This window comes from Rattus norvegicus, chromosome 12 (assembly GCF_036323735.1).
Source record: "Rattus norvegicus strain BN/NHsdMcwi chromosome 12, GRCr8, whole genome shotgun sequence".
NCBI lineage: Eukaryota > Metazoa > Chordata > Mammalia > Rodentia > Muridae > Rattus > Rattus norvegicus.
Window position 1 is genome coordinate 25,469,163 of NC_086030.1, and position 24,217 is coordinate 25,493,379.

The 24,217-nt window shown below is 48.8% G+C and overlaps 1 protein-coding gene across 4 annotated transcripts in view; it reads left to right on the forward strand.

Annotated features, from left to right (window-relative positions):
• The window catches only part of Col26a1 (collagen type XXVI alpha 1 chain), a 145,844-nt gene that overhangs the window by 39,801 nt on the left and 81,826 nt on the right, over positions 1 to 24,217 (forward strand). For 2 of the 4 annotated variants that reach the window (XM_063271656.1, XM_039089747.2), the window contains exon 3: positions 9,323 to 9,426. In XM_063271656.1, coding sequence (XP_063127726.1) covers positions 9,323 to 9,426 — 104 coding nt within the window. The remainder of the gene's footprint in view (positions 1 to 9,322; positions 9,427 to 24,217) is intronic. The other 2 variants (XM_039089746.2, NM_001271268.2) reach the window with 1 other exon arrangement.

Consider the following 24,217-nt stretch of genomic DNA (forward strand, 5'->3'; position numbering starts at 1 on the left):
CATAGTGGCTCACAACCATCTGTAATGGAATCCGATGCCCTCTTCTGGTGTGTCAGAAGACAGCTACAGTGTACTCATATACAAAATAAATAAATAAATCTTAAAAAAAGAAAGAAAGAAAGAAAGAGCATGTCTCCAAAACAAAACCAACATGGATGACTGACCGGGCTCCCACACACTTGCCTGTGGTATTTGTGCACGCACACACACACACACACACACACACACACACACACACACACACTGCTGCCCTGCTAATTAACGTCAATGTCTACCATTGACTGGAGAGCCTTCTGAGCTCCATCTAGCATTGACCCGAGAGCCTTCTGAGCTCAGCGCAGTATGGAGGACCCCCTTCATTGGCAGGGCTCCCCCCTCTCTGACTTTGTCTGGAGAGTTCAACTTCCCACCCCCCACGCCTCTATCTGCAGAATGTCACGTAGCCTTAGTTAGATTACAGGTTCAATGTCCTCTCTCCTGATAAGAACCTGTTCAGCTAACACCTGAGATTCCGGAAAGGCTTCCTCGTGCTAACGAGGCATTTTGTTATCTCAAGCTTTCAGCCAATGACCTTTGCCCATCCTCGATGTTTCTATCCCCGGTCCCCAAAACTGTAAAAGCCTTGATCACCCCAAGTAAAGTTGATCTGTGCTGGTCTCAGTGTGTCACCCCCCCTAACCCCCTCATGCCCCCACCACTGAGAGAGAGAGAGAGAGAGAGAGAGAGAGGGAGAGAGAGAGAGAGAGAGAATGAATATGGGAGATGAACACCATTGTTCATCCCCCCCCCCCCTGCCCCCTGCTGACTGCAGGCACAATGATTGGGTCCTAATGGACTACATCCTTGAGCCAAGAGTCCAGATCAACCCTTCCTCCCTTATGGGTCAAGTGCTATGACATAATACTAACAAAGATCTGGAGGCAGAAAGGACCATCCGGGCTTCCGTACTCAGCGCCTCAGTGTCCTAGGGGAATAGGGATGACCCCTATTCCCTGTTCTGGAGTGGGAATAGGCTTAGCTCACTTGTGTCCCTTAAGGTGAGTGTCAGGTGGTATTGGACGCTACTCTTGGGTGCCCCCACGCCTCTCTCAGTCAACCATTGGCAGTGGTGGGCTGGGTTCAGGAGGTCTGCCAGGCTCAGAGGAGTCACATGGGCACTGAGGGGTGGGTGGGTAGCTTTGCTCCACCAGGCCTCTTCTGCCCTTGGCAGCTCCTTAGTGCCTCTGAGGTCTTTGATGGCATTCCAGCCAACCTTTTCCAGATGTGCTGAGTGGAGGGCTTTGGAGGAACTCTCTAGGGTGTCATCTGCCTCCTCATTCCGCCTCTGCCAGACAATCCCCTGCTGGCCGGCCTCCTGCTTTGGTGGGGTTGCCTGCTGCTCAGGGGCTGCTGCCTGCCAGGGTAAATGGAGTTCTGATTTAAATACTTTAAGATGTGGGCTCGCCTTCCTGTACCCCCACGCTTCCTCCCCCCACACTTCTGCCTCTTTCTTTTCCCCCTCCTTTTTTCTCCCCCTCTTTCCTTCTCCTTCCTCTTCCTCACCCTGACTGTGGACGCTCAGAGGCTTTCTTGTTTGGGTGATGTCCTCCACCTCCGTGGACCTGAGCTACAGTGGAGCTGGGTCTGCTGTCTTTTCCCTGTTTGTGTGTGTGTGTGTGTGTGTGTGTGTATGTATATATGTGTGTACGTGTTTGTGTGTATGTGTGTATGTGCATATATGTGTGTGTATGTGTGTATGTGCATATATGTGTGTGTATGTGCATATGTGTGTATGTGTATGTGTGTGTATGTGCGTGTATGTGTGTATGTGTATGTGTGTACGTGTTTGTGTGTATGTGTGTATGTATATATGTGTGTACGTGTTTGTGTGTATGTGTGTGTATGTGCATATATGTGTGTGTATGTGTGTGTATGTGCATATATGTGTGTATGTGCATATGTGTGTATGTGTATGTGTGTGTATGTATGTATGTATGTGTGTGTTTGTGTGTATGTGTGTATGTGAGTGTATGTGTGTATGTGTATGTGTGTATGTGTGTGTACATGTGTGTATATGTGTGTATGCATGTGTATGTGTATATGTGTGTATGTGCATGTGTGTGCATATGTGTGTATGTATGGTGTGTTTGTGTGTATGTGTGTATGTGCATGTATGTGTGTGTACATGTGTGTATATGTGTGTATATGTATATGTGTGTGTCTATGTGTGTGTATGTATGAATGTGTGTGTGTATGTGTGTGTATGTGTCTATGTGTGTGTATGTATGTGTGTGTATGTGTGTGTATGCATATGTGTATATGTATGTAGAGTTCACAGGTGGCCTGCATATGTCCACAGGTGTGTATGCTATGTCAGGTGGCACTAGTGTCTCCATTTGTTTTTTCAGACATGATCTCTCATGCAGCCTGGCACTTGCCAATTTGGCTAGGCAAGCTGGCTAGTAAGCTCCAGATATCCACCCCGTGTCCACACCCAACACTTAAATTTATTTTATTATTGCTGTTGCTATTATCATTGTCATTATTATTAGTGTGTATGTAAATGTGCAGGCCAGAGGACAACTTAATGGAGCGAATTCTCTCCTTCCACATTTGTATGGGCTCCAGGAATTGAACCCAGGTCTACAGGCCCGTGTGGCAAGCCCTTCATATATTGAGCCATCTTGCTGGCCCATGGCCAACATTTTCACACAGGTCCTGGGAATCAGATTCTGGTCCTAATCATTTCAAGCATTACCCACTGAGTTCTCTCTCTCTCTCTCTCTCTCTCTCTCTCTCTCTCTCTCTCCAGCCTCTATCTGATTTCATTGTTATTTCTGAGACAGGCTCTCACTAGGAAGCCCGGGCTGATGTCAAACTCACAATTCTCTTGCCTAAGTTGGCTGTGGCTGCCCCTTCTGAATGCCAGAGGCCAGAGACAACCCCTCCTATCCCAGTATTGCAGCGGGACCTGCCCCTCCCTCCCTGCTGGTGCTCTGCTGTTAGCCAGGACGCAATCGGCTTCCCTCTGAGCAGTGCCTCCATGTTTCCTGTTGCGGCTTTGCTACCTCCCAGCCTGCTCCTGTCCACCGTGGTCTCTGATGAGAACCAGGCAAGCAAGGGGCCCTGGAAAGATGACCGGTGAGAGAGGATGCAAGACTCCTTGGGAGAGGACATAGAGGTGAGCCAGTGGCTCCCGGACTACGTAGTACTTAGGCTCCTGTTAAGAAGCCTCAGGTTTCCATCACCTGTAGGAGATGTCCTCTGAAGGCCAGAGGGTTCTTCTATCTCCAGTAATTGAATATCTCTCCCCTGATAGGAATACCTTTTTCAAATCTCTCTCTCGTTTAAAAATTTATTTATTTATTTATTTGTTCATTCATGTATTTATTTAGCGTGCACGCATGTGCACGCACACACACACACACACACACACACACACACACATATGCACGTGCATGTGTACCATGGCACACATGTGGTGCTCCGAAGACAACTTTCAGGAGTCAGGTCTCTCCTTCCTCCTCAGAGGTAGGTCCTGGAGATTGAACCCAGGTGGCCAGTCTTGGCAGCAGGCACCTCTCCTGGCTGAGCCATCTTGCCAGTCCTAATCTCTTTTGAAGCAACCTGCTTCTGGGGACCCCTGGGGCATTTCTGCAGTCCTTCAGGACGGTCACTAAGTGGCTGTGGGCCTGCAGCAAGACCCCCTCTGAGTTCCCCGAGTGCCACACAATTGTGATTTCAACTATTTCTTCGTTGGACCTGTGTGTCCTTGAAGGGGTTTCTCTTCTGTAAGGAAACACACTTGTGGTCCATCATACATGTAAGTCAAGGCAGGGAGTCAGGGCAGGAACCTGGAGAGAGGAACTGGTGTGGAGACCATGGGGAAGCACTGATTAGGAGCTTCCATGGCTTGCTCAGCCTCCTTTCTTATAGCACCCAGCCAGGGCAGAGGTGGCTCCGCCCAGAGTGAGCTTGGACCTCCCACGTCAACCGTCAATCAAGAAAATGCACCACAGGTTTATCTACAGGCCAATCTAATGGGTGCATTTTCTCAACCGAGGTCCCCTCATTCAAAATGACTGTAGCCTGTGTCAAGTTGACATAAAACCAGACGTGCTGTCTAACTGATTGTGCTAATCAGTTAGATTCCTCATGGCTGTGATAAAATAACCCACAAAGCCAACCTCAGAGAGGAAGGTTGATTTTGGTCATACAGCTGGAGAGTACAAGTCCATTATGATGGGGACATGACAGCAGGAGTGTGAGGTGGCCAGTCACCCGGCAGCCACAGTCAGGAAGCAGAGAGACAGATGCCGGGGCTCAGTTTGACTTTTCCTTTGTAGTCTAGCTTGGACCCCAGCCAATGGGATGGTGCCTTTCACATTCAGGGCGGATCTTTCCAGCTCTGTTCACCTAACATAGGAACTCTATGATGGACAGGCCTCCCTGCTGACTTGAGTTGACAATCAATAATAACTACCACAGAGGGTCTCTGCTGCAGACAAGGCCTCTATGAGTGCTCAGGGTCCAGGTCCAGTGTAGAGGTCCGAAGAGGACACTGAGTGTCCTGTTCTGTTACATCTTTCTTTATTCCTTTAAGACAGGACCTCTAACTGAAACTGGCAGCCATCAGACCCCAGCAGTCCCCTCCTCAACACACCACAGTGCTGAGGTTAACAGGCTCAGGCCCAGGCTTCATACTTGGATGCTGGGGATTCGAACTCAGGTCTTCATGCTTGCACAGCAAGCACTCTTACTCACTGAGCACCTCCCAAGACCCCAGCAAAGAGCTTTGATACATCGCTTTGCAGACACAAGCACACTCGCTGGTCCCATTGGGGCTTGAGTTTGTCAGACTATGTGCTTTGAGCCTGACTTCATTCTCCTCTGGGTGTCACTCTTTTTCATTAAGTGAGGCCATCTGTCCCCCCACTGGGTCCCTACTTCCCGGTTAACAGCCCCTGACTCCCTTCCATCCCTTTCTTTCCTTCCTGTCTGGCCTCAGGGGGAGATCTCTCTCGAAAGCACATCACTTGACAGGTCCCCTCCCAGGGAGAAGTACTCACCACCAAGCTCGATGACTTGTGTTTGTTTGATCTCTGAGACCCACACGGAGGAAGGAAAGAACCGACTCTCACAAGTTGTCTTGTGACCTGCTCACACTGTGGTGTGCGCTCACACCTAAACACACACACATGAATAACGAACAAAACTGCGGCTTCATCATACCACCTGGTATTGGCTTCTCTCTTATGTGTCTGCCTTGTCTAGCAATTTCTGCCCTTCGTCCCGCGTGTTGAATCGTTTTATGTTAGCTCGACACACGCTAAAGTCATCTAAGAGGAGGGAACCTCAGATAAGAAAATGCCTCCATAAGACCCAGCTGTTAAGGCGTTTTCTCAACTAGTGATTAATGGGAGAGGGCCAAGCCCATGGTGGCTGGCACCATCTCTGGGCTGGTGGTCCTGGGTTCTATTAGAAAGCAGGCTGAGGGGTTGGGGATTTAGCTCAGGGGTAGAGCGCTGGCCTAGCAAGCGCAAGGCCCTGGGTTCGGTCCCCAGCTCCGAAAAAAAAGGAAAGAAAAAAAAAGAAAGAAAGAAAGCAAGCAAGCAAGCAGGCTGAGAAAACCTCAGAGAGCAAACCAGTAAGCAGCACCCCTCCATGGCCTCGGCATCAGCTCCTGCTCTAGCTTCCTGCTCTGTTTGAGCTCCTGTCCTGACTTCCTTCAGTGATGGACTAAGATATGGAAGTGTAAGGCAGATGAACCCTCTCACAGACTGTAAAGACTCCTGCCTCCTGAGAGGCAGGGTTAAAGATGTACACTTCCATGCCTGGCTCCTTGTTCGTGCTAACAATCCCCTTGTCCGCACAAAGCAGGCTGTTGGGATTTTTTGCTGAGGGTCTGAATAAAGTGTAACCAAGCTCTCCTGTGCAGGAGACATGAGGGGAAGTGGAGGGAGCTTGTCAGCGGTGCCCAGGGGACCGAGGTGCTTCACAGAAGAGGGAACATTTGGGTTTCACTGTGAAAGGTCTTTGAGAAGAAGAGAGAAGCATATATAGGGAGGGGAACTTTTGTGTGCACGACCAGGTTTGACAGAGGAGGATGAAGCACCCCCTAGGTTCCGTCTTAGGGAAGGAGGTAGCTCAGAAATTCATACTGAAGCCCTCTAGATATCCAGGAGACTAAATTGCCCTTCAAACGTAGCCTTGGTCAGCCAGGCTGGTGAAACAGCGCCACCCACTGGTGGAGCCTGCGCTTGTCATCGGCGTCGGCTAGGAGCATTACAGAGACTGAATCCCACCGGCCAGCAGAGTGATAGATACAGAGTGGACCTGAGGGAGACTGGAGGATCAAGCTCTCCCACTGCAGTCCAGGGGCCTGAAGCAGCAGCCTCAAGCAGTTTCTGGAAGGAAAAGTGCTCTCTGGCACCAGATGGCCAGAGCAGAATAACTGGGTCCTGGGCCGATTTCTCTGGCTTAGTCCACAGTGCCACGGACATCCAGCATTGGTGCTGTCAAGGTTGCTAAACAGCCACCTGCCTCAGTTTCTTCATGTGCAAACCTGGAACGATCATGGCCTCTATCTCTTGACTTGCTCTATATGGGCGTTTATAAACCCCTCAATTCACTGTATTAGGGCCAACAAGATGGCTCGGCAGGGAAAGGGGCTTGCTGCCAAGCCTGAGGATCCAAGTTTGATTCCTGGGACACACACAGTGGAAGGCAAGCGCAGTCCCCTCAAAGTTGTCCCTTGGTGATCGCTACACGTGTGCACATGCTCAGTGCTCTCCACACAGTTATAATAAAACATTTTTCAATGTTCTGTTTTGGGGTAATAATTACTTTTGTGTACATGTGCAAATGCATTTAAACGCTGTTCACTTTTTAAAATCTTTAAAGATTTTTAATTGTTTTTAATCGAGTGGATGATGGCTGTCTGAGTGTAAGTACGTGCATACAAGCTCAGGTGTCTCTGTCGGCCAGAGGCATTGGATCCTCAGAGAGGGAGTTGCAGCCAGTTGTGAGCTGCCCAAGGTGGGTGCTTGGAATTAAGCTCAGGTTTTCTGGAAGAACAGTGAATACTTTCAATGAGGCATCTCTCTGGTCCCTGAGAACAGTTTTCAAAAGATTTATTTTATTTTTTGTGTGCGTTTTGCTTGCATGTGTATCTGTGTACCACACATGTGTCACCTCAGAGTTCAGTAGAGGGAGTCCATGCCCTGGAACTGTCGTTATAGATGGTTGTGAGTAGGGCGCTGGGAACCGGACCTGGGTCCTCTGCAAGAACAGCAAGTTCTTAACCACTGAGCCATCTCTTCTTGCCCTCTGGCTACTTGTTTTGAGACTGGTTCTCTTACTGGCCTGGAACTTAGCAAGTAGACTGGACTGGCTGCCAGTGAATCTCAGGGGGTTCTCCTATCTCTACCACCCCTGGGCTGGGATTACATTTTTCATGAATGTTGGGGATCAGAATTTGGGACCTCATGCTTGACCAGCAAGTGTGTTACCAGCTAAGCCACCTCTCCATCCCTGTCTTAGACTTCTGACCGACATCATCACTTAAGATGTGGACTGCAGTGCCTCTCAGGAGCCAGAGGCTGGAAGAGGGAGGGGCAGTGTGTAGAGGGAGCTGTCCCCCCTCCCCCAAGTAGAGCAGGGACATTTGCTAAACCCGGAGACCCTCTGGCTTGTGGAATGCTCAAGAGGCACCACTTGGAGGGGACGTTCAAGAATTCCCAGAAGCAGAGCCCTCGTCTCAAAGTCCAATTTTAGAAATGGCTGTCTGTGATTTGTGAGTTTTCCTGTCAACGGGGTAGCTCCAGATGCTGCTACCAATTAACTCGTCATTTCTCCACATGCCCATTAAATCACCCCATGTCAGCGGACGTGAGCGTCTGTGAAGCCAAGCAGTCCTCTGTGGAGGGGGGATTGGTGCCTACATGTCAAGGGACAAAGCTGGAGTAACACACACAAGCCTGGACTTGCCCTCTTGGACCATACGGGGCTGGGTTTGATTGTTTCTTTTTTTGTTTGTTTTGGGGGGGTTGTTTTGTTTTGAGGCAGGGTCCCACTCTGAATAACCTAGGCTAGTCTCAAACATAAGCTGCTCAAACCTCAGCCTCCCCAAGTGCTGGGATCATAGCTGTGAACCATAATACCGGGCTTGATTTCCTTTTTAACCTTTCTTTGTCTCTTTCTCTCTGTCTCATGTGTGTGTGTGTGTGTGTGTGTGTGTGTGTGTGTGTGTGTGTGTGTGACACACACACATGCATGTGCACATGCACAGTGCACGGGTAGATCTCAGAGGCTTTGGGAACTGGCCTTCTCCTTCCACTGTGTGAGTCTGGGCAATCAGACTCAGGTCCCCATGCTTACAAAGAATGTCTTTTACCCATCATTCCAGTTTAGCAGCCCGCCAGCCTCCCTTTTTTGAGACTCAACCTGGAACTCACTGATTTGGTTGATTGGCCAGCAAGCCTTAGGAAGTCTCCCGTCTCCACCTCCCGAGTGCTGGGACTATGCACATCCCACACCTGGCATTTTAATGTGTGCTCTGCATTTCGAACTCACATCTTGTTCACACAAGGCAAGCATTGTACCGACTATGCTGTCCCCTCAGCCATACTTTGAAACTTCTTAATGCGCCTAGGCAGGTGCATTTTAACTGAGGAAGGATTCTAATGTGGCTGTCTGATATTAATCAAGAACACATTTGCTGAGTGTGAGTACCGTCCGATCGCAGTACGACCCCAGTCTTGCTTACTCAAGACTGTGAGACATTTCCCCACAGCAGCTGGGTGTGTTTGGAGAGCTAGAGAAAGACACAGTTGAGCAGGATCTGGTGGTAGGTTCCTGGGTGAGCAATCCAGATACTCAGAGGCAGAAGCCAGAAGATTGCATGGTCAAGGTTTACCCAGGGTAGTACAGAGTACATTTGAAACCAGCCTAGGTAACTTAAAACCCTGTCTTAAAAAGAGGCCTGAGGGTGTTTAGTGGAAGAATGCCTGCCTAGAATCCCCCAGTGAGGGACTGGGGGCGTGGCTCAGTTGTGGAGCCCCTGTCTGGAATCCCCCAGTGAAGTGCTGCAGGGAGGGCATGTCCCAGTGGTATATCACCTGCTTGGCATTCTCTAGTGAGGGGTTAAGAGAAGGAAGAGCAGTCTGGAAGGGTCTCTGATCCCTGCCAGGATCTCCAGGGCTGGTGATTTGTCTCTAACCACAGAGCCAGTGAGTACAAAGCTGAGGTGACAGGTCTACTGTAGTAAGCCCGGGAACTTCAGCAGCCAGTCTGGGGTGGATGGACAGGAGCGCATGCCCCACTGACCTCGTCCTTGTGTTAGTTACAGGACTCTCATTAGACCGACCTACCGGGTTTCTTACCGCACCGTGACTGCGCTGGAGTGGAGGTGTTGCCCTGGATTTACTGGAAGCAACTGTGAGGAGGGTAAGTAGGAGCTGGAGCATTAGCCATCTAGGCTGTAAGGGTTATGGGTGTTTCTGTCCTCACCCCCATGTGCCCTGTGCGCGCTGGTTCCCTTTCTACGTGCTTTGAGAACTGGAGTTCTTTACTATCCTAACGATTGATCCCTGAGCCCAGTGCTCTGGGCAAAGTGGTCCGCCATGTTTGTGGGTCCTGACTTGGGTTCCTATTTACACTGGTGGGACTGGAAGTGGGGGAGCCTCAGAAGCTATGGTCTCAGAGCGGGAATTTGATTTATAGCACATTTCTCCTTTTGGCTCCGACACATTCAGAACTGGAACAGGTGCTACTAGCTGTTTGTGGCCAAGCAAAAGCAGATGAAATTTAATCTGGTACAAATAGACAGTCACCAGGTTGCCTCCATGTATGTGTGCATATGTGGAAATCAGGTCGACACTGGAGCTGTCCACCTCGTTCTTTTGACACCTGGTGCTCTCTGATTAAGGTAGGCTGGCTGGTTGGACAGGAAGCCACAGGAATCCCCCTGCCTCCAGCTCCCCAGTGTACACCAGCATACCCAGCTTAGTGATACTTGGGTCAAGACCTTACCTCATGATCTCTCCAGACCCTCAAATACATTTTTGATGTTTTATATTTATGCTAAGTATATCTGTGCACTTATAAGTCAAAAAGCATTTATTTGTATTTAATTTTTTTTCTTTTCTTTTTTTTTCGGAGCTGGGGACCGAACCCAGGGCCTTGCGCTTACTAGGCAAGCGCTCTACCACTCTGCCAAATCCCCAACCCTATTTGTACTTAATGTTAAAGCATAGAAACACTTAGAATGACATTTTCCAAAGTAGCCTCCCTTTGGCAAAATAATCAAAACGAACCCAAAAAAGAGGTAACAACAATAAAACTTGAGACTTTGTGTGTGTGTGTGTGTGTGTGTTTGTGTCTGTGTCTGTGTTTGTGTGTGCTTATGTACCAACCATTCAGTGACTTTGAAGGACAGCTCTTGTCCTTCTATAAATTTTTGTGGTTATGGAATATGGAAACACATACTGTATATTAACTAAATGGCTAATATAAGATATTTGAGTTATTTCCAGCTTTTGCATAACATCACTATAAACACCCTTTTTAAATGAACTAAAATTTCCATACACTTAAATGCACAAATGTTTATTTAGTTATTTGTATATACACATCTGTGTGTGTGTGTGTGTGTGTGCATGCATATATATGGGGGGTGCTTGTGCCTGTGAGTAAGCGTGGAGGTCAGAAGAGGGTACTACACAATTTGTTTTAGCTAGTTAGTTCCATCCCTGTGGAGAGAGACCATGACAAGACAACTCTTACAAGGACAACACTGAATTGGGGCTGGCCTACAGGTATAGAGTTTCAGTCCATTGTCATCAAGGTGGGGGAGCATGGTAGCGTCTGGGTAGGCATGGTCTGAGAGCTCTGTGTCTTCCAGGCAGCTAGGAGGAAGGTCTCAAAGCCCACCCCCACAGTGACACACTTTCTCCAATAGGCCACACCCACTCCAACAAGGCCACACCCACTCCAACAAGGCCACACCCACTCCAACAAGGCCACATCTCCTCCTAATAGTGCCTGTCTCGGGCTAAGCATATTCAAACCTCCAGAGCACCCTCTATCACTCTCCATTTGTTTCTTGCAACTTCTTTCTTTTTCCCCCTTCTTTCCTTCCTTCCTTCCTTCCTTCCTTCCTTCCTTTCCTTCCTCCATCCCTTGCTCCTTCCCTCTCTCCCTCCTTCCCTTCTCCATTCCGTTCTCTCTGTAGATTTAACTTTATGTGCATGGGTGTTTTGATTGAATGTATGTCTGTGTATCATGGGCATGTTTGGTGCCCACAGAGGCCAGAAAAGGGTGTCAGACCCCAGGACCTGGAGCTGACATGTGGGTACTGGGACCTGAACTTGAGTCCTCTGCAAGAGCAGCCTGTGTTCGTAACCGCTGAGCCATCTCTTGAGCTCCTCCCCGCTGCTTCTTTGAGGCAGGGTCTTCCCCTGGGTCTGAGGGCTCATCTTGTGCTTTCTCGGCTTGACTAGAAGCTCCCGAGCCCCAGCCTTCTTCCTGCTCATACCTTTATGTATTTCCTTGTCTGCTTGTCTGGGATCCAATGAGTTTCATCAGCGTGCTTGAGAGAGCATAGCAGAGTGTGTAGCTCACCTGAGGCTACAACACTGAAGAAAACGCCTCTCCCTACTCAGCTGCAGATCTTTGGGGAAGGCGGAGCCTCCTAAGCACCTCCCTCCTCTTGGGCGGGGTCTCGATGGGCCTGGTCTAGAGTAGGTCTCTTCAGGTAAACACGCCTGACTGCCCTGAGAGTTCAAGAGTCCAGATGCCGTGCCACACCCACGAGACAGCATCCTAGGACATTCATGGCTCCCTTCTGTCCCCTTCTCTGAGCTGTTCCCTGACCCTTGGAGGGGGTGACAAGTTGCTACTAAATTGAAACAATATCGGCTTTGCTCCGGAATCAGCCTAGATGTCCACCTGTAGACAGACAGATAAAGAAGCACATGTGTACATAGGGAGTTTTTTTCCCACAGAGAAGAATGAAATGCCATCGTTTTCAGGATATGAATGGGGCATGGAACTTCATGTTTTTTTTTTAAAGATTTATTTATTTATTATATATGAGTACACTGTAGCTGTCTTCAGACACACCTGAAGAGGGCATCGGATCTCTTTACAGGTGGTTGTGAGCCACCATGTGGTTGCTGGGAATTGAACTCAGGACCTCTGGAAGAGCAGTCGGTGCTCTTAACTGCTGAGCCATCTCTCCAGCCCGGAACTTCATGTTGAGCTAAACTGGCCAGGCTCTGAGAGGCAATGGGTATGTGCTTCCTCCCGCATCCAGAATCTAGATGACATGCTGTGTTTGTGTGTGGAAGCTGGAGGCTGATGTTAGGTGTTGGTCAAAAGTTCTCTCCACCTTCTTTTCTGAGCTGATGTTGCTGCCTGGCGAGCTCCAGTGATCCCTGCCTCTGCCTCTCTGGTGATGGGATTCCAGGCACACACTGCTGATCTTCAGAATTGAGCCACACCGTACAGGTTCTCATGCATGCATAGCCCGAGCCCTACAGACTGATCCATGTCCCCAGCCCTTAAAAGACATTTTAAGAAAGTTTCCGACTCACACGGGACCTGGACCTTCATTTCTGACAAAGCCGAGTGCAGGAGGCGGCATTGAACAGGAATATGGTTCTATTCTCTCTTGGCAAGGTCTGATTTAAGAGTCATCCCACAGGGCTGAAGAGATGGCTCCAGTTAGGGTGACCGCTGCTCTTGCAGAGGACTGGAGTTTCATTCCCAGCGCCCACACTAGCTGGTCCTCAACTGCCTATAACTCTAGCTACAGGACACCGGACACCTTCTGGCCTCCTCGAGTCTCCACATAACACATGCACCCACCCGTACACACAGCTGCATGTACATATAAATAAAATAAAATAAACCCCATGTCCTGCCCACAGCTGTCCCTCCAGGGAGCCATGTCATGGCCTCGCCTGTAACATGATGCAGTTGAGAAAGGACTTTCAGCCGAGTGTCACACATTGTCATGGTAGGGATGTAGGGAAACTGAGGCTCTGAGACAGAAAGAGAGTTAGTGTCCAACACAGAGCTGGAACCCAGCTTCCCCCCACCCCCCGCCTAGAATTTTGAGGGTCCAGGGAAATCTCACCGAAAGTTATCAAAGCCAAGGCCTGGACTGAGTCTTTCCCCAGCATACAGGCAGCACGGTCCCTAGCAACCCAGAGATCAGATCTGGTTTGGGATGTGTAGGCTTAGATTTTACAAAACCCATATTAATTGTGGGTTCTTTAACACTTCAACCTCCTTTCTAGCCCACTGTCAGACTGTGTACTGGTGGCTAGCCCGGTGGGAGGGGTCAAGTGAAGGAGAAAGGGCACCAGCAGGGAGGGGGAGGTGCCTCTGCTGTCGCCACGGCCACCACCTCCGCCACTGCTCGATTCTCACACACTTTTATTACTTCTGGGTAGGATCTCATATACAGTTTTGGGGTGGGGTGGGTCTGACAGTAGGTGCTTCCTATTGGCTTGGCTTGGCCTGAGATGCATCATCTACATGAGGAGGGACTTGTGGGCACTGCCCCGTACATTACTAATGGCTGCATTTTTCTGTATGAGGGGCTATGGTTATGTGACAGGGGCCTGGAGTCATGAGCAGGCAAAGCTCCTACTGTCCCTTCAGGGTCTCCGTGGCTTTAAGCCTTAGTTCAACCTTACCAGGCTTCCTCTCACAGTCCACCGCCCTACAACCCACCACCCACCAGAGGTAGGGGAAAAGAAAGGTTAATAGGAAGTGGGGAGTTGTAGACCCATTTAGAAATAGTTCTTTGGGGCTGGAGAGGTGGCTCAGTGGTTAAAAACACTGACTGCTCTTCTAGAGGTCCTGAGTTCAAATCCCAGCAACCACGTGGTGGCTCACAGCCATCTGTAATGAGATCTTGGTGCCCTCTTCTGGTGTGTCTGAAGACAGCTACAGTGTACTTATGTATAATAAATAAATAAATCTTAAAAAAAAAAAGAAAGGGGTTGGGGATTTAGCTCAGTGGTAGAGCGCTTGCCTAGCAACCGCAAGGCCCTGGGTTCGGTCCCCAGCTCCGAAAAAAAAAAAAAAAAAAAAGAAAAAAAAAAAAAAGAAAGAAAAGAAATAGTTCTTTGGGGCAATTCCAGTCTTCATTGTCAGCAGTCCAGTTCAATAGCAAAACACCAAACATGAATCAGCAGCAGTAGCTCAATCCAGAAGAAACTGAGAGGCTCCGCCAGTCTCCGTCTGAGGAAGCAGCTGGAACACCACCAGAAGTTCCTTGGTGAGTTTTTAATCTACGGAGAAAAGATCAACAAAGAAAGCAAGGCAAACGGATACCACATAGCATCATCAGTGAAGACCAGCATCAGCAAAGCCCAGTGATGACCAGCAAAGAGTTGCAAGGTGAACCAATGCAAGGGCATCGCCCACTGTCCATTGGGTTATACTTACACTCTTTCCAGACATCAGGTGCCTCTCCAGCATCTGCTCCAGCAAAACACCACATGCCCTTTCACCAGGCAACTTCCAGAAAAACACCACGTGTCTGCTTCAGCAAAGCATCCTTTCATAAGACAGTCTACAGAAAAACATCACATGACACAACCGAGTCTCCAAGAAAACCAGAAATTCTTGCTGTGGTTTGAATAGGAAGCATTCCCCCACAGGCTCATGTGTTTTAACACAAGGTTCCCAGTCTGGCACCGCTTTGTAGATTGTGGGACCTTTAGGAGGAGAAAACTTAATGGAGAAAGTGAATCATACAGGGTCAGGATGGGGTTGGGTGGGCTTGGAGGTTTGGTGTCAAATTTGTCTCCCTGATAGGCAGACTAAACAATGTCTATCCCCCACCTCGAAACATCCCAATAACAAACCAAAGTTCCATTCCACCAAAGTTTATCCCGGGGAACTAATGAGTTTGTTGGGTTTACTTATAAGTCATGGATGAGAGAGAGGCCAGATGTTGGAGCATGGGTGACCTTAAAGCGGTCTCACTGGAAGGTCTGTACCCAGTGTGAATGATGACTCCCATGGCTGCTCAGATGAGCCCCTCCCTCTAGTCTCTCTCAGCCTATGTACCCCAGCTCCTCCCTGAGATCCCCAAGGCCACTTGGAATTAGGGCAGAACTAGAAACAAATGGCTGTAGGGAGTGGGAGATACTCAGATGAGTGTCCCCGCTACACCACTCTGTGCAGAATGTCAGCGTTCGACAAGCACAGCTGGTCTTACGATGATGGCGGCTGTCTGGCTTGAGATGGTGCCGTGAAGCTAGTTTACAGCCTACTTCCTGTCTACCCTCTGCTTCCTTTCCCTCTGAGCTGTGAGGGAACCGGGATTCCCAGCTTGCACATCCCCGCCATTTTGGAGCCATTTGCCTCCCTGTCTTCCTCTCCGTGTGGATTCTATTTCTTGAAACCATGAACCAAAAACCACCCCTCTTGTCTGGAAGAGCTTCCTATTGGGTATTTGGTCACAGCAACCAGAATATTATCTAATGGAGCGTTGTAGGGATTTGTGATAAGTTAAGGGACTCAACCAGCCAGAGGTAAATTTAACACAAGTGTGGAACCGTTCCTCCCACCCCCCTTTCTTTGTTTCCAGCTGGAAATAAAGCTAGGACGGATGGAAATGAATCCCCAGGGTCCCCATAAGGGGCAAGGCAGGCCTGGGGCAGAGGGGTTTAGCTAGTGCATTTAAGCATGGAACTGGTTGATTTGAGTCCAAATGAGGCTGCCATTTCACCTCACCCCTGCTCTGTGTCTGAGCCTGTTTTTATTTTGAATGGCAGAGCATTCAAAGCCAAAAGGAACCCTCCTGGGAGGGGCTGAGGTCACCCCTGGTCAATCTGCAGAGCTCAGCATTTTAGGAAAATGATTCCTAGTGAATCTGAGGAAGTTTTTATGGCTTGTCTTCCACGGCTGCCATTAAATCAGGACATAAGCGAGTATGGGCGCTTTTTAAAATATATGGCAGACTTAGGGGTTCCGGGTACTGTGTTAGATGCCCATGTTGCAATAATGAAGGGGAAAGCTTGGGCATCCCTAAGTGCAGGGTTACAAGATATACCTAGAAGAATAAGTGGAGGGTCCGATGTTAGGAAAGGACTTAACTGAATGTATGCTTGAAATGCTGTGGGAGCCACAAGGGATAGAGATGGGTGGGTGGGGGTTCTTGAAACTCCAGGCTTGGCCCTCTGGCTTCTACTTATTTTCACAGGACCCTACTTCCTGGATATTGCCTGTTTCTTTTGTTTAAAATTCTTATCTCTTTCCTCCTAGTTCCTTCTCGGTAGTGCTTTTTATCATCAAGAGAAGAATCTTAAGAGCTGGGAGTGTGGCTTAGTGGTAGATCCCCTGCCTAAAATCCCCCAGTAAGGGGCTTGGATAGGCTTTCAACTCTGATCCCAATCCCTCAAATTCAAACTACGGAGATTAGAGTAACTCTTCATTTCCTTTTTTTTATAAATTTCTTTTTTTTTTTAAAGATTTATTTATTATATGTAAGTACACTGTAGCTGTCTTCAGACACACCAGAAGAGGGCATCGGATCTCATTACAAATGGTTGTGAGCCACCATGTGGTTGCTGGGATTTGAACTCAGGACCTCTGGAAGAGCAGACAGTGCTCTTAACCACTGAGCCATATCTCCAGCCCTTCATTTCCTTTTATACTGCCTCATCTCATATCTTTATTAACTTGAGTATTTCTTATTTACATTTCAATTGTTATTCCCCTTCCTGGTTTCCGGGCCAACATCCCCTTAACCCCTCCCCCTCCCCTTCTCTATGGGTGTTCCCCTCCCCATCCTCCCCCCATTACCACCCTCCCCCCAACAATCAGGTTCACTGGGGGTTCAGTCTTGGCAGGACCAAGGGCTTCCCCTTCCACTGGTGCCCCTACTAGGCTATTCATTGCTACCTATGCGGTTGGAGCCCAGGGTCAGTCCATGTATAGTCTCTGGGTAGTGGCTTAGTCCCTGGAAGCTCTGGTTGCTTGGCATTGTTGTTCATATGGGGTCTCGAGCCCCTGGCCCTTGCTTTTTGTGGGAGTGTCCTACCTTTCCTAACTCAGGTCCTGGCACTTCAGAATCTTCTCTTACCCATGAGGCCCTCTGCCTGCCCATTTTCTGTTTCAGTTATAGCTTCAGGATTATAACTTCCAGGGGACAATTCAGTGACAACACAGAGAGCTGAATCCTTTAGGAGAAGAATTTACTATCTACAGCTCCTAAGAGTATGTCGTAGGGCAGCCATGTAAGGAACTCTGGTTCTTTGTAATGAGTTGGAAAGAAAGCCTGGACCAGAGCCGTTAGTGGACTTTTGCAGGAAACACAAGACAGGGTGAGATAAATAGTTGGGATGTCGGCTTGGTTTATTGTTGGCTGTGTGTGAGGCTGACTCTAGGAGCCTGGTACCTGGTGCTGGGAGGATGTGGGGCCGGAGAGTGAAAGAGGACAATGGCTCGCCCATGAGCTATGTCCTTCTCAGAGAGTTGTTTTCTGTCTTAAGGAATTAGCTAGCCCTGGGAGGCAGCCTGTCTCCAGGTTCATATGGTCTGTACCCTTTCGCAAGACAGCAGAGCAACATAAGCTACAGAAAATAGAACACGTTAGTCTGGGGGATAAAGAGATGACTCAGCCGATAACAGCACTTGCTTCTCTTGCAGAGGACCTGGGTTCAGTTCCCAGCACCCGTACGGCATTTCATAACCGTTCATAACTCAAGTTCCGGGAGATTCAATACCCACTTCTGACTCCCTCAGGCGCTGCCTGCATGTGGCAGACTTACACATATCCAGGCAAAGCACCCATAAATATTAAAAAACATCTTAAAAAAGATACTACTTAACTTAAAAGAAAGCAAACTGTTGTCTTAGTTTGGGTTTTACTGCTGTGAACAGACACCATGACCAAGGCAACTCTTATAAGGACAACATTTAATTGGGGCTGGCTTACAGGTTCAGAGGTTCAGTCCATTCTTGTCAAGCAGGAACATGGCAGCATCCAGGCAGGCATGGTGCAGAAGGAGCTGAGAGTTCTAGAGCTACAGATACAAGAGAGTGTCCCCTGGGTCTAGGAGGAGGGTCTCAAAGTCACACCTCCTCCAACAAGGCCACACCTCCTAATAGTGCCACTCCCTGGGCCAAGCATATCTAAAACACTACACAAACCGAAAACAATGTTGAGCTAAAGAGATGGGTCAATAGGTCAATAGGTCAATAGGTCAATAGGTCAATAGGTCAATAGGTCAATAGGTCAATAGGTAAAGCCATACAAGCACAAGAACCACACAAAACCAAAAGTCAATCCAAACCACAGCAGAATGGGCAGAATTGGGCAGGATGGGGAGGCCAAGCAAAGGGATCCCTGGCTCTCACTTGGCAGGGAGATCATGGAGCACCCATTCTCCAGACTTTCTGTCATCACTGAAATGTGAGATGTCCTCCACAGGCTCAGTGTTTGAAGACTTGGGGATGGTGCTGCTCAGGGAGGTCATTTTTCAGGGTAGATCATGGATGGGGGAAGGGGTCTTCAGGGATATACCCAGACCGTGTTTTTTTTTTTTTTTTTTTTCTTTTCCGGAGCTGGGGACAGAACCCAGGGCCTTGCGCTTGCTAGGCAAGCGCTCTACCACTGAGCTAAATCCCCACCCCCCACCCCCAGACCATGTTTGTGGCGGGAACTATCTCTATTCCAATACATAATAAGTCATGCTACCACAGACAGAATCGTCACGCCTTTGCAGCCATGATAGACTTTGTCCCTTGAACCAAGAGCCTAAGTAAAACCACTCCTCTCAGAAACAAGGAGCCCATCTACTTACTACATGGCTTCATGCATGTGGATCGTGGCTCTGTCACCCCATCCATTCATTTATTCATTCACTGAGGCCTCCAGTTCTCTGTTTGGGTTCCAGCCCTTGCAAGTGAGCAGCAGAATACACTCTACACAGAGGCTCATTCCCCGGGGAGATTCTGAGTGGCCAGGGTATTAGGTGCATGCATGTGCAGTGTGTGCACTCATGTGCGAGCATTAGGTGCACATGATCATGTGTGAGCATCAGGTGCATGTGCTCACGTGTGAGCATGCATCTGGAGGCCAGAGGACAATCTTGGCTGCCTTTCCTTAGGTGCAGTCTACCTTGAGTCTTTTGTTGTTCTTGTTTGCTTTGAGGTGTGCTTTCCCGCTGGCCTGGAACTCACCAAGTTGTCTGGGGTCGAGGTTGCGTTAATAATAGCCCAGTGAGTAATGCTCTCACCACACACACAAATGTCTTGATTTTCATTCCTAGTATCACAGTGTCAAACGCAGTGGCATATACCTCTAATCCCAGGGGGTAGGAAGATCAAAAGTTCAGGGTCATCAAAGCAAGTTTGAGGACAGCCTGAGATACATGAGACCCTGTTTGAAGAAAAACAAAACAAAACAAAAAGGAACAACAATAACAAATTTTATTATTATTACTATTATTATTACTATTATTATTATTGTTATTATTAAGACAGGGTGACAGGATTTCTCTGTGTAGCCTTGGCTATCCTGACACTTGCTCTGTAGACAAGGCTGGCTTTGAACTCACAGAGAGCCACCTGCTTCTGCCTCCTAAGTGCTGGGATTAAAGTCATACACCACCATCACCTAAGAAATGTATTATTTATGTGAGGTCCTACTAAGGTCACTGGGGAAGTTGAGACTGAGTGACGAAGGGGCCACTGATGTTGCCAGGGTAGCCCAGGTGAAGGGGACATTTCACAGGACTTGACTGCTGCCACTTAGTGTGCATGTGTGTGTGTGTGTGTGCACGTGTGTGTGCACGTGTGTGTGCATGTGTGTGCATGTTAATGTGCATGCATATGTGTGTGTGTGCGCTGCACATGTTCATGTGTGTACATGCATTTGGAGGTCAAAGAATAACCTTGACTGATTCCTCAGCTGCACTCACCTTGTTTGCACATGTGTGGTGAGTGTGTGCATGTGTGTATATGCACGTGGAAGTCAGAGGTCAACATCAGGGTCTTTATCCATTGCTCCCCACTGTATTATTTGAAGCTGCCTCTAACTGACCCTGGAGCTTGCTGACTCAGGCTGGCCAGTGGGCTCCAGAGCCCTGGGTGTCTCTGCACGCGGTGCTGGGCTCACAGATGTGCGTGACCGTGCCTGGCTTTTCATGCGGGTTCTTGGGATCAACCTCAGGTCCTTATGTGTGTATGACAAGTGCTTTACTAATGAGAGGCCACCTCTAAGCCCCAACCCCCACTTCTCTTTTAAGTTTTCTCAATTTTTCTATGTGTACGGGATGTGCACATACATGTGTATGTGCGTGTTTTCCTGTGTGTATGTATGTGGAGGCCCAAGGTCGATATCAGGATCATTCCATCTTCCTTCCACTTTGTTCATTGAGACAGGGTCTTTCCATCAAATCCAGAGCCAGCCCATAATACTTCTAGTCTCATTAGCCAGCCTGCTCTAAGAATCCCCATGTTTGCCTTCCCAGGCTGGAATTACAGGGGCTGCCTCACCCGACCTCATTGCAGATTCTGGGAATTCGAATTGGTCCTCCCTCATGCTTGTGTGGTAATCTCTTTAACCACTGTGCCATGCCCCCATCTGCATCCCCTTCTACTCCTACTCTGTCACCTCCTTCTTTAGAGTCTCTAGTAGACTTTGTGCCCTGGTGAGGACAGAGGGCCAGTATCAGTGGTGTGGGGGAGAAGAGGGGTAAGGGGAGGATGAGCTGAGGCCCTGTTGGCTTAGGCATCTGTTTTCACTCAGCAGACATTGGCTTCATGGGAGACCTCCTCAGCCCATGCTGTGATATCTCACCTGTGACACCACATCTCACCCTGAGCCTGTGATAGCCCATCTCACCCTGAGCCTGTGATAGCCCATCTCACCCTGAGCCTGTGATAGCCCATCTCACCCTGAGCCTGTGATACCCCATCTCACCCTGAGCCTGTGGGTCCCCATCTCACCCTGAGCCTGTGGGTCCCCATCTCACCCTGAGCCTGTGATAGCCCATCTCACCCTGAGCCTGTGATAGCCCATCTCACCCTGAGCCTGTGATACCCCATCTCACCCTGAGCCTGTGGTACCTCCCATCTCACCTGAAGCTGGTTCAATGGATCAGGCCAGGGAGAGATCAGGGGAGATAATTACAAAGTATGCAGATGTCCCCTGCCTGTGGGTCTATCCCAAGGGGACCCTGTGTGTCTCTTCACTATCCAGAGCTAGCTCATGTAACTCCAGGATAGAAGACAGAGGATATCCTGGGATGGCTGACGGTAGGGTTCAGAGGCCATTAGTGTCCCTGAGTCACTACCACTCCTATGGGACTCTAGGCTGATTTAGAACCTGTTATCATTCAACAGGGAGGGCCTCTGTGGTAGAGCATTTTGTTGCACTCGTTTTGCTTTTGAAAGTCTCACTATGTAGCCCGGGCTAGCTTCAAACTCAAAACCCTGCTGCCGTGGTTTCCTGAATTCTGGGACTACAGATGTGTGTCACAGCACCAAGCTTCAGAGAACCACTGCCCCCTCCCTCTTCCCCTCTCCTCCTCCTTTACTGAGGCAGGGTCCCATGCATCCCAGGCTGGCCTCAAACTCTCTTTGTAGCTAACAAGGCCATCCCTACTTCACCTCCCAAGTGCTGGCATGCACCAGAACCCAGATTATGTGGGTCTGAGGATGGGACCCGGGGCTTCTGCATGCTAGACCAGCTGAGCTACAACTCAGGCAAGATTTTTAACATTGAAATTCATCTTCTAGTTACCTCAATTTCTTTTCCTGAGGTCTCCATGACTATGTGGCCAATGGTCCATCATTCTGCTTCCAAAGGACCTCCTTACCTCTGGCTTCATGGGACACAAAGGCTGGAGTTGGGGTTGGTCCTGAGCTCCATGGAGGCTGGAAAACTCAGGTGCAGGCATTGGAGATGGTGTTCAGCTGAAGGGGACCACGCACCCTGTCTTCCGGATGCTCCCATACCCCTGAAAGCTGTTGGAAGGAGTGTTTGGGTCCATAGCCCCAGCCTTCAACCATGGAACAGATGCTACAAAACTGTGTGTGGGATTCAAGCTGTGACTGGACATGCTGGGGGGACATCTTGGCTCCTTCAGATGGTTCATAGCCCCCATACCCCATTGGAAGTTTTTTGTATCTAGTCTTTAAACACTTTAAACATGTGGAAGGATTCATTCTCTCTCTCTCTCTCTCTCTCTCTCTCTCTCTCTCTCTCTCTCATTTGTGTCTTTGTGTCTGTGCACATGTGTGTGGACTTATGTCCACTTAGAGTGGCCAGACCTGCTGACCTGCTCCTTCACTCTCTGCCTTATTCCCTTGAGACCTGGAACTAGGTTGAGTGCCAAGATCCAGTAATCCTTCTGTAATCCTTCTGACTCTACCTCTTCTCTCTGTGATGGAGCAACAGGTGTGGGCTACTGTACCCAGCTTTCTGTGGGTGCTGGGGTCAGGTCCCCATGCTTTCTGTGGGTGCTGGGGGTCAGGTCTCCATGCTTGCACAGCAAGTGCATTATCCATTGAACTACCCCAGCACATTTTCTTTTCCATGTGTTTTTCTGAGACAGGATCTCATGTAGCCCAGGCTGCCCTCCATCTTTATATGACCTTGGATTTCTGACCCTCCTGCCTCTACCTCCTGAGTGGTGGAATCAAGGTATTCACCACCATGCCTGATTTTACGCGGTGCTGGAGACAGAGCTCAGGACATCGTGCATGCTAGGCAACTGAGTCATGGAATGTTTGTTGTGGCTGTTGTTACCCATCAGAGGTTTGGGGGCTCAAACTCTCTACATAGCCAAAGACGGCCTCCTCTTGATCGTCCCTCCTCCTCTCAAGTTCTGGGATTACACTTGTGTGCCACCATGTCTGGTTACATACACTGGATTAGGAACTATCTCTTTCAGAATATGGATGCTTTGGGCCGTAATTGACCTACAACTTTGGTTATACCTGTGTGGTGTGTGTGTGTGTGTGTGTGTGTGTGTGTCTGTCTGTCTGTCTGTCTGTCTGTCTGTCTGTCTGTGTATGTCTGTATAAGCGATTCCATATATGCATTTTTCTATTTTGAGATTTTATTTGTTTTTATTACATGTACATGACTGTTTTCCTGAACATATGTCTGTGCACCACATGCATACAGTATCCGAAGAGGCCAGAACACAGTATCAGATCCCCTGGGACTGAAGCTATAGATGAATGGGAGCTGAGAATTGAACCTGGGTCTTCTGGAAGAGCAGCAAATGCTCCTAAGAACTCTCCGGCCTCAGCCATATACACGTTTCTCTTTTCTTTTTTCTTTTTAAAGTGTTTCTCTTTAAACTTTTTATTGATATGTGTGTGCACGTGTGTGCCTGTGCTATGACATTTGTGCGGTGTACCTGTGTGTGTGTGTGTGTGTGTGTGTGTGTGTGTGCATGAGGCAGAGGTTAACCTCGGAGGTTGTTTCTCAGGAGCCATCTAGTTTGTTTTGTGAGAACAGATCTCCCACTGGGACCTGGGGTTTATTGATTAAGGTAGGCTGGTTGACCAGCAAGTCCCAGGCATCCACCTGCCTCTGTTTCCCAGCACTGAGATTATACACTGCACTACCATGATCGGGCTTTTCAAGTGGGTGGTGGGATTGAACCGAGATCACCTGAGCTACTATCTATCTATCTATCTATCTATCTATCTATCTATCTATCTATCTATCCACCCACCCACCTACCTACCTACCTACCTACCTACCTACCTACCTACCTACCTACACCTACCTACCTACTGATTACAGTGCTTGGAATTGAACTCAGGGCCTCACACATTCGAGGCAAGTGCTTACCATTAAGCTATAGACTCAGCTCCAACTCCCTCTTTCATGGGGGTCCAGGAACCACAGGGAGAGTAAGTCCTTAGCGATTGGCCGTGACTTGGGTCTCGGCTCGCAGCTTTTGCTTGGGACGACAGTGCTCACACCCAGTTGACTTTTTTAAAAGCCCCCAAACTGAAGCTCAGACCTGCTGTGTGGGTAGACCTGGCAGGGGCAAGTTTGCTACAGTTTATCCCAGCGTCAGTTTCCTTACCTGTAAAGTAGAGGCTACAACAAGAATCTTGCAGCCCAGATGTTTCCAACTCCTGATCCTCTAGGACCTGGCAGAATACCTCAATAGACATGCCTGGCATTTGCATGCTGGGTTAAGTTTAAAGCCCGCCTCCCAGGCCTCTGGTAGTAAAA